Source organism: Carassius gibelio, chromosome B14, assembly GCF_023724105.1.
Source record: "Carassius gibelio isolate Cgi1373 ecotype wild population from Czech Republic chromosome B14, carGib1.2-hapl.c, whole genome shotgun sequence".
In the NCBI taxonomy this organism is placed as follows: Eukaryota; Metazoa; Chordata; class Actinopteri; order Cypriniformes; family Cyprinidae; genus Carassius; species Carassius gibelio.
In genome coordinates, this window is record NC_068409.1 from 1,054,595 (window position 1) to 1,073,175 (window position 18,581).

Genomic DNA, 18,581 nt, shown 5'->3' on the forward strand with positions numbered 1-18,581 from the left:
CTTCTTCACAGTTTAGTTTTGCCTGAATCATCACTAAGAACCAGCTTATAAAGATTTGTATGTGAGTCGCACCATTACCATTGACAATATTTCCCATTTTTTAAAAAAGATTTAAGCAACCAAAGAAATCCGCTCATGTGACAACAAAGAAAACCTGGGAGGATATACAATCAGGAAAGTCTTTCACACAATTCAACACCTCAGCCAGAGTGAACCTGGATAAATAATCCTGAAGAGCTGCGGAATAATAAGTAGCAAGCACAACAGAGTACAGGTGAATCCCACGAGAGCTGCTTCTACAGAATCCACTCCTTTTAACAAACTAAAGCTACGCAAGGCAGGGTGAAAGAAAATCAAATCAATGTCCTTGAAGATGTTTTCTTTTCTCCCGAGGACCATCTTGAAAGAGTGGCTCTGCATGCACTCTCTTGCGTTCTATTTCAATCCTACTAGCCCTGTTTTCATAACTCTCTGCTTTTTCTCCATTTATTTATTTATTTAATTTTTCTATATTTTTTTTTTCCCTTTTGCATCTCTCTATTTTCTCTTTCAGGCAGTGAATCATCTGCTATAAGGAGGGGTAGGGAAAGATGGCGTAGGCCCAGCTGGGGCCCACCCTACGGGGGTGGGGGGGTTTCTTCTCTTTCTATAACAACATCCATCTCCATTTTCCTGCAAGCTGACCGGTACGAGGGCACTCTCAGAGCAATTAAAATTCCCTAGGTTTTCACTCTTGCCACATGCATAACTGTACGGCGCGAACGCACCATATGCTTCAAGATGGGCAATAGTGCAATTTGCAGCCTGATGGCCGTCGAGATCCCCATAGAACAAAGAGAAAGAACAGCTGGCTGCCTCGCCATGGTTGTATAGCAGCAAGTCAACCTGTTCAATCATACGCCACTCTTGTTTACCGCACCTTATCTTATTTGGTTTGTTTGCTTTATGTGGATTAAGCCCGCAGGTAAGAGTGATAGGAATTTCAACCTACTGCTCAAACAAGCTCAAGGCATCAATACAAGGCTATTTTTCAAACCCCGTTCTGTAAATACAGGAAAATTATGTCTCACAAGATACCAACTCAAAGTGAAGGAATTCATTAGTTGCTGCTGGGTTTTTATATAGCCAAACTTGAGCCTGAAGCATAATAACAGAACTATTAGCCCGCCAAAATCTATTATCTTTATCTAAGACCACCTATTGGCTAAATCCTAAATGATGGTATTCCCTGTCCTAAAGGGCCATGCTGAGCCTTCAACTGTAGTCATTTCTCCGTGGGATCAAATGCCCCTATTGGCAGCCATTCAGAGGAAGTGACGGCACTGGATAGCCTGTAAATGGCTTCAGCGTGGCTCATGTATCACGCGACCCGAGAAAGGTCAACTGAACTCCACTCTAAGCATCAACCTCACAGAAGGGAAGAAGTTAACATTGCCTGTGATAAAGCTCCAGTGTCTTAACCTCCGGAGGGTTAATTCAGAGCATATGGACCCCTGCATTGCAAAGAAATATGTATGTGTCTACATGTTCAAGACATGGAGGGTCTTCCGAGGTGTTTTAGGAAAATGACTATCGGGATGCTACCCAGAGTAAAGATGAAATAGTCGACATTCATACTTCTTTTCTATGTGAAGAACGTTTGTGTCCTAGAGAAAGATACATCTCACAACAGCATTACAAAAGACCACTCAACATTTCTAGAAACAGTATGTACTGAAGAGAAAAAAAGTTATTTGTTCATCATAATTATACATCTATGCACAGAAATTATAGCCCCCACCCCCTCCCCCAAAATAAAATGTCTAGGCAGTGATGACAAATTTCATCATTCTTTAACCCTTATACCACACAATTGGGGCATGTTTGGGAAAACACCTACAACAACTGAAGAAAGAGGTGCATTATTTCCCTCAAAAGTATTGTTCTGATTCTGAAATGCCAACATTTCAAAGCATTGGATATAACTGGGAAATATAAAAAATAAAATTGACCCATGTTGTTCTACTTCGTTCAATCACACAGATCTTCGGAACAGTTTTAACTCTAGAATTTCTTCTCCATTGAAAGGAAAGTTAATATTAACTTCAACAACCTGAACATGGCAAATCGCTGAGGTCAGAATTTCCCTCCATTCAAGCTGAAAAAAAAGTGATCTTTAAACATGCCAACAAGAGGACTTCTTTGCAGAGTAGGTAGGTTCACAGGAAAGCCTGAGATTCATTAGCTGATTATTAATGAAGCACTCCATTATGTCAACCCCTCATTCTGCCAGGTTTCAATGCAAAACAGACCTAGCCAGGGGAAAGTCAACAGAGCCAAGCCTATCTGCCAACTGTTCCTGTCCAACTACCGCTGCATCCAAACGAGAGCAAATGATTACAACATCTGCAGGAAGCCTGCCCTTTGACTAAGATGTAAAAGTGGTCACACTTACCTCTCCAGATTGTGGCAGTGTCAGCTTGGGAATTTTGCTCTTGGTCCCAGCCGTGCTGCTTTTGGTATCCAGCAGACCTCCGAATGGCACACTGTTGTACACTTCCACCAGCTCCACAGGGGGTTTGAGCTCTGGGGAATCATTTGGGACCTGGTCTTGGCCATCCATGGGCCTGACGTAGGCAGTAGGTTTCTGCTGCACAGCGTTGCTAGGCTTGCAGTGGAGGCCTTGGGGGAAAGTCGGTGTTGAGAGGCCGCTAGGGAGCAGGGACGTAGAGGCCACTGGTGAGTTTGAGCCATGGGAGCACAAGTCCTGCTCGGTGGGAGACTTTCCAAGGCCAAGCTCAGCTGTGGCTGGTACTTTGGACTGGGCCTGCTTCCTGTTGGAGTGTGACGAAGTTGTAGGTCCGCTAGGATTGGGACTCGAGTCCTCTTGGTCCTGATCATGTCTACTAGAGGTCTGCTCATGATTGGAGTGCTTCCCCCGGTTGACCGCTTGAGCGGTCTGGGCACCACTTGAACCGTGACCCCCTCGGGACCAGTCTGAAGACCGAGACTTTTTGCCTTGATGTCCATGTACAATGCTAGAGCCTGGCATGGTGTTGGCAGGTGGTGGGGGCATGGAGGTGCTTTGACTTCCAGGTTGGGAGGGAGCAGTTCGGCTCCGCTGAGCCTCAGGGAAAAAGCCTGGCTGGTCGGGTTTCTCCACTGGAGTTTGGGGAACAGAGTTCTTAGGAATGCCCACAAGGTGACTCTGGTTAGAATGGCTAGTCAGGAGCTCCTTCATTTCATCGTAATTTCCAAGAGTGTTTTGGACCCTGTTGGCCAGGGCATCTCCTTTGTTAGTCTGAAAGAAAATATATAACACTCTTTATAACAATAATAATAATAATAATAATAATAATAATAATAATAATAATAATAATAATAATAAATGCAACCATTTTCCTAACAAAGGTATTTTACTTTACATTTACTTTGAACAGTTTTCCCCAAAATTAACATTCAAAAAGCTGATTTATATGATTTCAGCACTACTGTATATTTGCAGTCTCCTCAAGTCACTACACTACTTATGTGAGAAACACACAAAACATTAAGACATTTACTTATAATATTCGGTAACACTTTTTTCGATTAAAAATTCTTGATTCTTGCTTAATAAAATGCATATTACTAGCAAACTGGCTGTTTATTAGTTTGATCATTTTTTAGATCCCTTAGTCCTACCCCATACCTAAACCTAACAATCACTGTACCAACTATTAATCAGCAGCAAATATATTTAAAACTAAGTAATTTTGATCTCATTTCAATAGTATATTTTACTGGAAAGCAAGACAAACATGATTAGGATTTTTTTTTTCTCCGGTAACACTTTAGTTTAGGGACCCATTCTCAATATTAGCTAGTTGCTTATTAGCATGCATATTACTAGCATATTTTCTGTTTATTAGTACTTACTAAACAAAAGTCAAGAGTGTGTTTAGTGTTCACAAAACCTTTCTCGGTATGTACAGATCTAAAGACTGCATGTGTTAATATAAAAAAAAAACAGAGAATTTATCACAAGCTTTAGCTGACTAGACCATAAACATAATTCTGAGATGCACGCTAGCTCTCCATATTATGTTAGTCAATATTTATGAAACCCAGCAATGTGTGATCACAGAAATGGTCAGACGCTGTATTTTTATAATCTATTCAGAAAGTGCCATTCCTATCCGTGCCTGTGTGCTGATCTACATAAAATAATGTTTGCAAACATCTCCTGAATTTAGGGTGGGCAAAAAGATTTCCCCTCCAGAAATGTCTATCCAATACTATTCGGCTTTTGCTCACAACAAGAGTCCATTTTATAATAATCATTATCTTTTAGGCACATCATTAGTTGCACAGCATTCTACAGAAGAGAAAGATGCTATTCCACCCCCCACTGATTATTTGCATAATAAGCAAAATTCTTTTTAACGCTCATGCCTTTACTTCTGTATTCATCGCTATATTTAAATTTTCCTTTATTTAAAGGCTCATACCAGCACCTTTATTTTAAAGAGTCTGAATGCAGAGGAATTCAATAAAAAAACAAAATGTGTGCTTCTTTTGTAAACTGATACAATTAAAAGCTACGTTAATCCCAGGAAGCAAAAGTAGAGTGATAAATTTGTTAGCATTCTCCATTCATTTCAAATGTATTTGCTACATTAATAACAGTGCAGCTCTTCTAAAATGCAAATGCATCTGGCTTTCAACAACATAAACAGTCAATAAACAAATAATGTTAAATGATGCACAACCAGCATAGCGCACGCAAGGCTATTAAAGCAGTGATTGAATTATGCACTGGACGGTTAACAAGTGACCTTACACACAACAAAGGATCTGATTCTAGATCTTCTCATTCTAACATTAAAACTGACCTCTAACCTAATAAACCCGAGCACTAATGTCAGCAATTAAACCTGATTAACTATGGTTGTTATTCAGATTTATTATATTGACATTTCCTGAATTACAAAAATAGCATGATACAATATTGTTTGCAAGCACATATGTAAAAATATATATATATATATATATATATATATATATATATATATATATATATATATATATATATAAAAAGTTTGAATGCAATTTTCATCCATCCATCCATCCATTACTTACCAGTAGCTTTCATTTATATTATATCCAAGCAAAGCCGCAATGTAGTGTTATTATTATTATTATTATTATTATTATTATTATTATTATTATTATTATTATTATTATTATTGGGCAAAAGTTGGTACACATGCTTGTGAACAAAATTATTATTATTATTACAATTTTGTATAGTTGGATAGAAAAATAATAAACAATTATAAAAAAACAAAACAAGGATTAACACCACTACTGTCCAATTCTAAAGGGTTATTATTATTATTATTATTATTATTATTATTATTATTATTATTATTATTATTATTATATTTTATTTATTTATTTATTTATTTATTTATTTATTATTATTATCTTATTTATTTTTTTATTTTATGTCATATTACCACATTTTCAACTATTAATCCTTGTCATCCTTGGACTTTTTTATTTTTACACAATAACCATACAATCATTTTTGTTAACACTTTACTTAAAGCCTTGACCTACAAAGGTGTTCATAATGTACATTATAATGCATTATATATCTTTTCAGAAACAACTGTAATGTTAAAATGCATTTTAATGTTTACAGGTTCTTACATTTGAAACATCTTGTCATGCTATTTACTAAACTACACTTTCTATGTAACAATGACTAGATAGCAAATTAATAATAAATGTGGTTACAGTTATCCATGAGGTCATGCAATGCATTATAAAGTGCACTACAAGAATTCCAAAATGCTTTTATAATGCATTATAATTTATAAATGCATTATGTAAAGGGCCGCCAAAATTTTAGACAATAATTAAAACCTGTGTCCACGGTCATTTCTCTGCACAGATGACGTGGGCAGTACTTGGATGGGAATGTGGGCCAGTGTGGCTCTGCTCTGGTGTTTTTAGAGTGAAAGATCTGAAAGGGACAATCTTGAGTGAGAGGAGTGCGTGAACCTCCCAGACGAGGTGGTTCGGTCAATGTGAGGGAAAATCCATCGGGGGCGCACACAAAGAGCTGTTGTGTGAGCTCGACTGCTTGAGTGAAGCATGAGAATGCTGGAGCGCAGCCAGACACGCATTCTTCACGGCAGTTCCAGCTCGGGGGAAGGTGAGAAAGAGAGAAATGCTCGCGTTTAAAGCGTTAATTGCTGACATTTATGTTCAAAGTTTCTTAAAGTTATGAATAAGCCATTTATGAATGATTAATTGTGTACTTCCATTGACGGTTAAAGCTTTTAATAGCTAATTAAAGTATTCATTGGAAAATATAAACACTTTCAAATGGCTAGGTTTAGGAGAGGTTTTAGGATTTAATACATACAAATAAAAAAGTAAATTAAGACAGACATATTTTAATGACGTGTTTTCTGCCTAGGTGCATTATTATATCTTCTTGAAAATAAATTAAAACAGATGAATGATTAAATGAACAAATTATCATCCAAATCAACTTATAAGAAGAAAAAATATAATAATTAGAAGAGCTCCAGTTTTTACTTTTTTATAGTAAATTATTAACAACTCCTTTTGACTTTCAATACAGACCTCTAGAGTTTATCACTGAGCTAAAATTATTTTGTATTTAATCAAAGGCAGAGATCTGTATTTCACCTCCAACCCAGCTAATAGCAAATATGTTTTAATAAGAACATTATGCTAGCATTCCAAACATGCTACAAAAACGTAAACAAATGTTCTCTGAACTTTCAAAGCATCCGAATGGTAAGGGAACATTCCATTTGACCATTTTGCAGTCATAATTGGACCATTACGTTTTGAATGTTCTCTAAACATTCTGAAACAAGTAACCTGTTACATGAACATCCAACTAAAACATTTCAGTAAGAAAGTTCCATGAATGAAGTATGCATAATGTACTATTCCGATGTTTTGAGAACCTTAATAACCAGATAACTTTGACTGAACAGCATTACTGGAAGAATGTTCAGCATTGAGAGAGAATGTTGTGTGAGATGGAAACATTTCTCATCCAATTCAACCGAAATAATCTGAGCTGTTTCAACACATGCATGTTATATCTCTCTATTCTTCCATTTTATCAACAATGGCCTCATCGCAGAGAAAATCGGAGACTAAGTTGATACACAAGAGCAACAGCCATCATACTCAAAAAACTGCTGACTTTGATGTACACTAAAAGTTTTGAGAACAAAACATAACATGCATTATCATAAATGCTATCATTCCTTGATTAAAGTATTTTAGCGTGCAATTAGGGGGTTCAGTAACATTATTCACTTTTCAAATGTGATTTTCAGTACTCAGAAGTTTTAAGGGATACAAGATACTTTGCAATAGCCATTACTTAGTTGTCCGGAAGCAGCATCTTGGGAAAAAAGGAAAGCATTCTTCTTTCCCTCGTGGCCTTCTTTACTTCAAGACAAGGACAGATTACCTACTTAAACATACTTAAGTGCTCCAGTGTCAGCTGCCTCTTTAAAACACTCCACAAAGTCTTGGTAAATGCTTGTAATGACTCGTACTGACTTAATTCTTTGAATTGCGCAATACAGCCTTGTGGCAGAGTGAAATCAGGCCAAAATGAACACATGAACAGTTTCATAGAGGCAAAACCGAGGACAGCACCATCAAGAGCAAAGTACTGTACATAGGCTTTTTGTATAAAGCTACTGTATATGTCCATGTCTGTGTGAATGTTTGTGTCCTAAGTGTGTGTTGGATTGTTTGTTTAGGTGGGACCAGCAGTGCAAAGGCAGTTTAATGGGGTCATATTAAAAAGACACTGTGTGTTCTAGAGATTTGGGTACTTGGGCGCTACCACTCTGCGCAGGCTATTCACACACACAATGAGAGTCTTTGTTTTCTCTCTCAATTGCTGACCCTTTCCAGCTTCACCAGAGAATTCTCAGTGTTTCAAAGAATTTCCCATTATGGATGTTAACAAGAACCTCAATATAAACAATCAGTTCACTCGTGAAAACGAATCAGATGTGTTTAGGAGCTATAAATCATCTTTTAGGCTGACATGCTAGATAGGAACGTTAAATGACTGATGAGTAAGGCGGACTTCGACTAAGGTTTTTTCTGGTCGACTAGTTGCTGTTCATTTTTAGCATTAGTCGACTAATCGCACGTTTATTAATAAACAATTTAAATTATTCAAATGAGCCTTTAATTGCCTACAAAGCCTAATAAGCGCTAAAGAGCAATCATAAACATGCCACACCACAGAAGCTATAATTATGAATGTGTCCGGGTAAAACAGTCTGCATTAACATTTTAATAATTCACTGATAAACTAGTGCTTTCTTTGTTCGTGGTTTGAGAGACATTGACACTGACTCATCAGATTACATAATCTTAGAATATTTGTCTTCCATTTGAATTGGTTCTTTCAAAACTAGACATTTTCTATAGATATATTTTAATGTCTGTAAGGCAACAATATTGAGTTTCACGCTCAAGTTCACAGAGACCGAGACGACATAAGGCGCATTTGCTTTCATTATTTTACAAAAGCACATTTTGTTGTTATTGTGCACACAAATAAATGTATAGAATTTGCCGATTTGAAAGATATATTACTCTTACTGTATCAGTAGGAGCAAAAATTATGGATTATTTTAAGAGCGAGTGAGCGCACCAGCGCCACCATCTGTCCTGGAGTGAGCACGCTGCTGTTCAGCTTCCGCACAGACACCTAATAGTGGAATAGTGGAATAGTGGACATTTCTCTAGGTAAACATTAGATTGAGCGGCCATGTAAAGTTGCTAATACTTGCATATTTCAGATCATAAGCCATATTTGTGGTGGATAAATGATAGGCGAGTGTTTGGATGTCCTGCGGAATGTACTGTATTACTATAGACCAACCGTTAACGATATGACTAACTTCGCCAATGTGAATTTATTTATTTATTTATTGGAAACTAAGCGACTAATACTATTTTGGTTGACCAAGCCTCTTTTGGCTGACTAACGATTATTAGTCGACTATTAGGGGGCAGCCCTACTGATGAGTATCTCATCATGCAGTAGATTTGCATTGGCTTGATTTGAGTTGGGAATTTTTACGTTTCCATCCAAGTTATGTTCTATGATTTCCATGCCATATGTTCAAGAGAACAAAAACGTAATGTTTTGGATATAATATAAAATCTACTTCAAATTGTCAACCTATGGTTTCATTAACATTTTAGAATCTTCATGCACACTTTTGTATAACAACACAGGATTTTGATATAGCATCCTAATCCAAACACGTAATTTCCATTATTGACTCAACAAATTATGTGAGTTTGGGGTGGACCACTGGCAAACCAGATGAGGGTGTGTCTGCAAAACCAGTTTGAAAACCTGCTAAAAGTCAATAGTAGTAGTATAATTAATGCCGCGCAAATAACATAATCTCAATATAATATCAAAGTAGTCTTTTATTCCTGAATGATTCAGTGCCTTTGAACGAAACAGTTGAGTAATGATTCAGTAAATGAATCATAAAGACAGTTGCTGAATGTGGAACCGCATATTAGCATTGATATATTTCAGATTTAGAGTATTATGCTAGCACGAAGTTCCACATTTAATATATCACTGTTTTGATTCACTTTTATAGAAACAGTATCAAATAAGAACTATTTAATAAAAAATAAAATAAAAAAATGTCATTAAAATTCCCTGGAATTTATAAATAAATAAAAATAAAAGACCAGATATAGCCTGTACAGTTACTTATTGTTGACTTGCATATTACACTAATATAGAAAAAAGTACAACATCTAACACACTGTAGTTTAACTACTTTAAATGAGAAATAGGCTGCACGAGTGTGTGTGTGTGTGTGTGTGTGTCTATCCTTGACAAGACATTGGCAGTGTTTACAAAAGGGCCTTGTGCTCATCTGCTGTGAGCACTCAGGGCTTTTGCCCCATGGCCAGAAAACCAACAACTGCGATGGTAATGAAGGTGGCAATACCTCCAGATCTCAGTCAAACAGCATCAAAACCTCAGCAGCGCTCAAAAAATAAACCCATACAGCACACAAGCCTCTTCAAATGCAATATTTATGGAAATGCTTATCGTTTGGCCACATTCGTTTTTTGTTTTTATTATTGTTATTATTTTCTAAAGATTCGCTCATTTAGAATTATTTGGATTCATAAACTTAAAAAAATCTTTGAAACCTATGACATCCACTTTTCATGGTCCAACCAATTCCTTCAGCCTACTTTTTTGTTGTTGTTATTGTTGATCAATTTTCCATTTTCATTCAGAAATGCCTCATATTATAGAACTAAAATTGATTGTTCTGTAAAAGTTCTGTTCTACAATGACTTTCTTTACAGAAATGACATCTTTAAAGGTTTTGCATCTCTTAATATGAATCATCCACAAGAACACAAGCATTAAATGCAGACTTAGTTGATGATGGCGAAGTTCAACGTGTTTTTGTACTGCATTCACTCCTTAATTAGGAACAGAAAAAAACACTGTCTCCAAGTGAACCTGGTGGCAAAAACAAGGCAGCCATAACAACAATTCCCACTGAGTCGAGCTAAATACACACTCGAGCACAACAACTTCAAATCACTCCTGAGCATTAGACTGATTTTATTCAATTCAGACATACTAACCTTTCTATGCAACGCAGATCTAACCACAAAAAAATGTATAAATAAAATAAACACAGAAACAAGGCATTGTGCGAAGGTAGATCTCTATTTGCCCATTTATGACTCAGCAAGTTGCTTGTGGTAGTGGGTAATTTGGGAATATTTACCTTGGGGCAAAAAAAAAAAAAAAAAGAAGAAGAAAAAGAAAAAGAAGAGAAAAGTCTCTCTGTGACTGGGGTGGAATAAAACTCTTGGAGTTGCTCCAGAATTCTGACCTTGGCTGGCTGTAAGCTTTTAAAAACAGCCTTGTACGGAGGAAGCATGTCTAACAGGAGCGAAAGGCCATGAAGGGCAACTTGGGGAGGGGTTCTGATGGGTGGGGGGTGATGTGGGAAACAAGCACCGGGGGCATCAGGGGCACTCGAGCTACGGCACTAGAACCACTGGAACAACTTTGAAGGTGCCAAGTGATCTGGGAACCAGTAAATTAGTCCCAAATAGCTGTTAACGGCACAGTTCCATTAAACAGGATTTAGGGGGATTAGCTAATAGCAGCCTTAGATGAGTGGTCCGGGGTGGGGGGTGGCAAATGGAATAAAAAAAAGAAGCACTCATATCCTAGCTCTCAAGAAGAGGAAGGTTCGTATCGACTTGCGACACGGTAAGGTTGTTAAATATTAGACATGTGCCGGTACTCAGTAATGCGATATATCACGGTAATGAATATGCTTCTAAATACCATGAATAATTATATATTACAAAATATTCAGAATATTCAGAATTTGTAATGCATTTTAAGAATAATTTTCCCAACAACTGGTCAAAATGCATAACGCCGCTGTATGCTGCTTAAAAGACACGTGTGTGCTCTGATAAACGCTGAGACGCGCTAAATGAAAGCACATTCACTCTCTGACAGCAGATGCCGCTAAACCGCAGGAAATGCAGCCTTTACCCTAGAAACCCCATAAATAAAGTAGCCGCTCTACTTTTAAAAATGTATTTAAATAGCCATTAAGATTTGTGGATTTGCTGTGTTGTTCATCACAGTGCCAAATACTTAAATATTTAGACATAATAGCCTATTTATTTTCACAGTTTTTTTTTTTTTTTTTTTACATTTTAATCTGGACTACAACATGCCCTAGATACCGTATTGTTTGAAAGTGTTTTGATTCTTTATTTTTCGTTCACACTTAACATTAGGGCTTCATTAGTTAACATTAGTTAATTAATTAGTTAACATAAACTGCCAATAAAAAATTCTTCTGAACATTGATTAATCTTAGGCATTCCAATATTTAATAACAAGTTGTTAAAATCGAAAGTTGCAACTGTGTTATTTAATGAACTAACATGAACTAAGACTTGTATTTTTTAACAAAGATTAATAACTTCTGTAGCATATGTAGCTATTGCTCATTGTGAATCTTAAAGGGTAACTAATGAGGTCTTATTGTAAAGTGATACCTATTGGTCTTTATAGTTTTTTTGCACTATAACTTTATATATTTTCTGTATTGCTTTATTGTATTTAAATGTTCAGTTATTTTTGTTATAAGAAAAGAGTTATTAAACCTGTTATACTGTATAATGGACACTTTTCTGAAAATAAATTTAAATACCGGGATAATACCGTGATAAAAGCATAAGCAATTAATCACAACATGAAAATTGGATACCGGCATATCCCTATTAAATATTTAGCGTAATTATAGATACCATCTTGGAGGGAAATGTTTATAGGTGAGGTATGTAATGTTGACAGCTAGTGGTTGAAATTGGTGTTGGTATTTTTATCACATGGGTTGCAAATTGAGAATACGCAACAGAAATGTGCACAATTGATAATGGAAGGCGATGAGCCTTATACTGAAAGTTGCAGTCAATGCTGCCTCAATGCTGAGGCTTTTAAGGGTTGGGTAGAATTCGCAATACACTGTGTTATCTTCTAATTTGCAATCCGGGGAGTCTAAATAATATTGGGTAAATTCAATGCTATCTAACAACCGATCTGAATATATTTTACGAGGTGGCTAATTTCTATGAATACATAAGTCTTTACTCATGCAATTTTGTTCAAATTTATCTAGATCGCAGTGATGGCTAGGTTTAGGGGTGGGGTTAGGTGTATGTTGTACGAAATCATATGAATTGTGCAACTCGTAAAATATGTACGATTTGGCAAAAGAAAAATAATAATAATAATAATTTGTACGTGTGATGTTGTAGGGATTCGTATAAATTAGCCACCTTGTAAAATATGTAAAAACTGAGATCAGGTTGGTAAAATGGTAATGGGTGGAGTCAAACAAACCAAAACATAACAGACATTCCGACATGGAACACACATTTCAAAGCAGAATTACTGATGTAGCATTATTTTTTAAAGATACAAATATGTTAACTTAGAATATATATATATAATATATACTTAGAATATATCTGCAAATACATTACCATATTTTTATGCCTTATTACATATGGCACCTTTAACTTTGGTTCACATTTTGTGGACATACTCGTATTCACGTAGAGCTTTTCTCGTTAATCTTTCAAACACTGCAGCGTCTTCGGCGGCAAGAAGCTCTCACCGAGCTCCTGTCTGCATTCTCCATTGTGCTCCGCTTCAGCGGCCGCTTTGAGCTACAAATCCCTCTCACATTTGACAGGACACAGTGTGGCTCACTGAATGGAGTCAGGTTCAAAGCACAGCACATCATTCAGGAGAGTGATGCAACCGCACAGCTGCAGCGAGGAATGCTGGGGCAGCACATTCCTGTGGGCCAGGAACAATTACATTCTCTATGCAAACTCACTCAGAAATGGTTTGAGCCGCCATTTATCAAGAGTGCATTTTTATTTCTGTACAGTGTACATGCACAGTGCCTCCAAAATACAGAATAAATGTGCTTTAATTAAATGTCTATGAATTTTTATTGAATTAAATAATATTACACCAAATTACACACGTAAATGAGTACCCCCTTTTATTTCTTTTTTAGATCTCTCTCTCTCTCTCTCTCTCTCTCTCTCTCTCTTTTGTTTGCAAAAGATTAATAACAACCCAAAGTCAATGCATTTTAAAATAATAATACTAATAACGACAACAACTTAGTGTTTGTTCCAGTTTATTTAGTCAAATGTTTTTTGTACATTGTCTCATACCTCGAATATGTATATTAATATTGCATAACTAAATAGCAATTGTTAAAATTATTGTTAAAACACTAAATTCATTTAAAAAAACATAAATGTTTCACTATTTGAAAGAAAGAAAAAATAAAACGATAACTATTTTTATTATTATTGAAAAATAATTTATACAGTAATATACATTTACAAATAAACTTTCAATATTCAAACTTTCTAAACTCAATATTAAACATAATAATAATAATAATAATAATAATAATAATAATAATAATAATAATAATAATAATGATGATGATAATAATCATTTCAAGTTGAAGTCCTAATTGACTAAAACTGAAAAGAAAGTTGAAACAGAAATAATAAAAGAAAAACTAATAAAAATAACAGTAGCACATAACAAAATTACTCAGTTACACTAAAATTAAAGTCAAATCAGATAAATATTAATAAACACAATATTAGCATAGGAATAATACTAATATAACACTTAAAGTAATATATAAATAAATGCAGAAATAATACACGCAATCTTTATGTACAAAACACATTATATACTTAACATTCTGGGCATTTCTAGGGAATGAGCCTTTCGGTGCACTGGACAGCTCTAGAAATGGCTCACTCCTTGTCCAGTGCACTAGTGAAATGAGACAATTGGGGAATTCAGTAAGAATGAATTGTGCCCATTGATTGTGCTGTTAATTTGCATGTGATGTCTGTGTTGTTTTTGTGCAAGATTCACTAAAGGAATTACACTAATCAAGTAACGGCACACACGCGCCCACAAAATTAGTGCCGAATGCAATTTTCACGGCACAATTCCCTGTCTCGCAGTGCTAGATTACGAAGGATGCAGCAGAGCACACAATCCAGCACCACTGCGATCACCTGAATCAGCTCTTTAAAATGCTGAAGGTGTGCCACTACTCCTCACATCTGGAGCCTGTTTGTAACGCTTTACTCCATCATTTGATGAATAACTGCCATGATCAATAGAACATTTTAACAAATATCTGTTTTTTTTTTTTTGCAATGGAAGTCATTTTACCCCCTGCTTTCTTAATAATGCGACGTTAATTGCACCAAGCAAATAGCACCGTGTTTAGTGAATAAATCTATGATAAGCATGATTTACACAAAAGGTGGCATGTTTGTGCTGACAATAATTACTTACTCAAGACTCCTGGTATGTTCTCAAGGCTCAATTGCAAGGTTTTTGTACTGCAGTGCCACAAACAAGTGGTATTGATTTAATGTTTGTTCTCTAAAGCAATACATTCATACTTTTGTATTATTATTATTTTTTTTATAATTATTATTATTTAATAAGGTTAAATTTAAAATACAATACAAATACAATTGGTAATAATGTAAAATATTATTAAAATTAAAATTATTGTTTTGTATTTTAATATATTTTTTAATGTTCTCTATTCCTTTGATGCAAAGCTGAATTTTAAGCATCATTATCCCAGTCCATATGCTAAATGATGCAGAAACTAGTCATATTAAGTCTGCTTATTTTATTGATTGATTGATTGAATACAAATCTTGTGCTGCCTTTATTGATCAATTTAATATGTCCCTGCTGATTAAAAATGTTTATTTTCTTATACTTTAAAATATTAGTAAAAATGAAAACCATTTTTTTTAAATTGTGTATATGCACTATATGCAATTGAAAATTGACAAGAAATTTGATTTAAATGTGTATTAATTGTCCAACAACAACAACAAAAACGGTCACACTTTATTTTAGGGTCCAATTCTCACTAACTTACTAACCATTAACTATGACTTTTGTCTCAATTAACTCCTTATTTGCTGCTTATTAAGTTTATAAGGTAGTTGTTAAGTTTAGGGTATTGGGTAGGATTATGGATGTCATGCATTATATGTACTTTATAAGCACTAATAAACAGCCAATATGTTAATAATACACATGCTAATAAGCAACTAGTTATTATTGTGAATTGGACCCTATACTAAATTGTTACCAAAAAAACAATTGGGAGCACTGTAGTTTCTTGGACAAATAGACCCGTTGGATTTATCACTGATGGCTTTTAAGAAGTTTTTCTTCTTGAGCGGCCATAGACTGACATCTTCACCTTGTAGCCAATGTCTGTCCTTACTTAGAGTTTTTCATTATCACAAACACCTTGCGCTTGCTCACTGGGGATTTAGTCTTGGCACATTGTAAAGCTGCTTTGGGACCATTTTCATTATTAAACACGCAATATAAATAAAGCAAAAGAAGCAACAAATGTACCCTCCACCTGATGTCACCCCGCAAGTATCTCAGAGACCAATGATTCTCGCATTAAAACTCTAAGCAAAAGCTCCCCTCGCAGCTCCAGCTCCACGTCAGCAGCGACCCAATTTTAGCTTTATATATGTGAGGCTGAAGTTGTTTTTTAGCAGAGAGCTCTGATGTTGAGGCAACTAATTTCAGAGGCTAAGAGGAAGAGGTCTGGACCAGATGAAGATAAATGGCATGTGTAGAGCTGATTAGAGAAAAAGAGAGAGAGAGGGAATGCAGATATGAAGTTAAGGAGGAAAAAAAAATTAAACGCGAAACCAAAAGGAGGGGGAGAGAGCGTGTCTTGTCTTAGGAGAAATGTAATTAGCCCTCAAAAAAAGAAAGAAAGAAAAGAAGGCAGCACTACATCTTCATCCTGCTGCTCTGTGGGAAGCAACAGACACATTTCAGGCCTTTCTTCTGTGAAAAAGGCATTCCTTGCTTCAAAGCTCCAGTTTACATGTTTGAACACCATTTATGAGTGAATTAGCTTTTCTAGTAAACTCAACTCGGATGTCCCCAATGGTAAATCGAGCTCATAAATCATTTGACGTATCTGCATCAATTATCACCGATCCTCTGACAGGACTAAAATATACAAGCTGACATATGCTTTATTCCACAGTATATTCAACTCGATCGAGCTAAACTTACCCTCAATCACAGCTTTCGCTGGGAAAATATCGCAGCCGTTTAACTGCCAAACTCTAAGCGACGCTGTCAATCAAACCAGAAAAGGTCTTCAAGCCACGCTCAAGTGAAAACTTGCTATTAAAAGAGAGAAAATCCCTGTTCTGGATCAAAACCAAAGCTGTAAAATGTTGTCAGTACCTGTCACAACTCATCCCATCATAACTGTTTACATGACGGTATTGCGGAAATGACACAGATGGAACAATTAAAGCATGAGTAAGTGCTGAGTGACGGAAAGATCATCCTCATCCAGGCTTTCCAGTCGCTCCGGGGTGAAAGGCTCTGACTGAACACAGAGGACCAGGGGAAGATTGATCATGCTCTCTGGCCCCTGAGGACCTCAGGAGAGCGGTAATGACGGTGCTTCACTCTCGGAGATGGTCTGTCTCGAACCTTGCTAACAGCTAACTAAAGAAACAGGTAAGCTACCTGAGGCTGGAAGGGCGACCTTGATGCGTATTGACGCAATAAAAGTGATGTTCCTTGAGTGGTGACATGTACCAACGTGTTTGATTTCTTCCTGCCATTCAACTGTTCTGAATCCCTGTTTACATCTTTTATACACATTTCAGGCCTTTCTGTCCAAAATTCAACTGTGTACAATATTCCTGTTTTCGTGATCCAGAAAAGTGTAACAAGTACAGTACTTTCTTTTCGACTGATGTCACCTAGGCCTTCCTTGAAGGCAAATCAGTGTTAGCCAAATAGCTATTTAAGAACTGTAATTTGGGTCTTTCTTTTTCTTGTTAACAGTTGCCATACTGCAGTTATGTTAATGCAATAAAGGTTATGGAAATACGAATATATAAAGATCAGTTTGACAAAGTAGATTTATGATTTTGTTATGCATTTTGCACACGAATTTGACATTTCACCTACATGTCCATGTAACTCTGTTGAATCACAGCAGGCACAAGCTTAAATAAATACAGCTTGATTGCCTGGAGGAAATGTTCACCCCTTTCTTAATTAACTGCAAATTCACATTCAGTTCAGGCTACATTTGGGGTATGTAATTGCAACTTTTCATAATTCAATCACCATTGGACAAAACTGTTGAATATTCTGTTTTACTTGTAATATTCATCGCTAGTTTGTATACAGTTTTTATTATTTATTTTTTTTCTTTGTATTTTGCTAGAAGAAACCCTTTAATATAGACAGTTTCATCGGGCGCACGCGCCTGAACCTAAGTTAACTTTCGGTCTGTCTTGTGTATATCGGTCTGGCTGCGGTGCCATCTACAAACGCAGTTAAAGTCCAGGTGATGAGTAGACTGAAGTTGGGCTCAGGTGGCTGTGCTGCGTGATGTGTTTCCCATACATTTATTTATTTTTGGAGACTCGCCACAATTTTAAAACTGATTGATTTTCAAAAAGGCTTCGTTAAATAAACATGAGTAACGTAACGTTACGTACTGCACGTTTAATAATGCGAATTCCTTACATTTATGTTTAAATATCAAAACGAGGCACGGGTGTTTTTATATCGCTGTATTTCTGAAGGAAGACTTGCATGTTATATGCCTGATAAAGCAGCGTATGAGCGTACCAGCTCTGCTTCGTTTACAGCTGTTACTGGGGAAACCTCTATTTCTCGCGCTTTATGTCTATGGTTTAAAACATCTCCTGCTGCCAAAGAATGAATTAGCATTTTCATTAAGTCCGCCTGATCCATGCAGCAAACATATTTTGTTTGTTAACAAAAAATATCTACTCTAGACGGACTTGGCTGTTGTTATTGATTCTATTTGGAGTCT

General features: G+C 36.1%; 1 protein-coding gene across 1 annotated transcript in view; it reads right to left on the reverse strand.

Moving 5' to 3' along the window:
• The window catches only part of LOC127971119 (AF4/FMR2 family member 2-like), a 199,479-nt gene that overhangs the window by 127,034 nt on the left and 53,864 nt on the right, over nt 1-18,581 (reverse strand). The window contains exon 3 of the mRNA XM_052573934.1: nt 2,435-3,280. Within this exon, the coding sequence (XP_052429894.1) occupies nt 2,435-3,280 (846 nt within the window). The remainder of the gene's footprint in view (nt 1-2,434; nt 3,281-18,581) is intronic.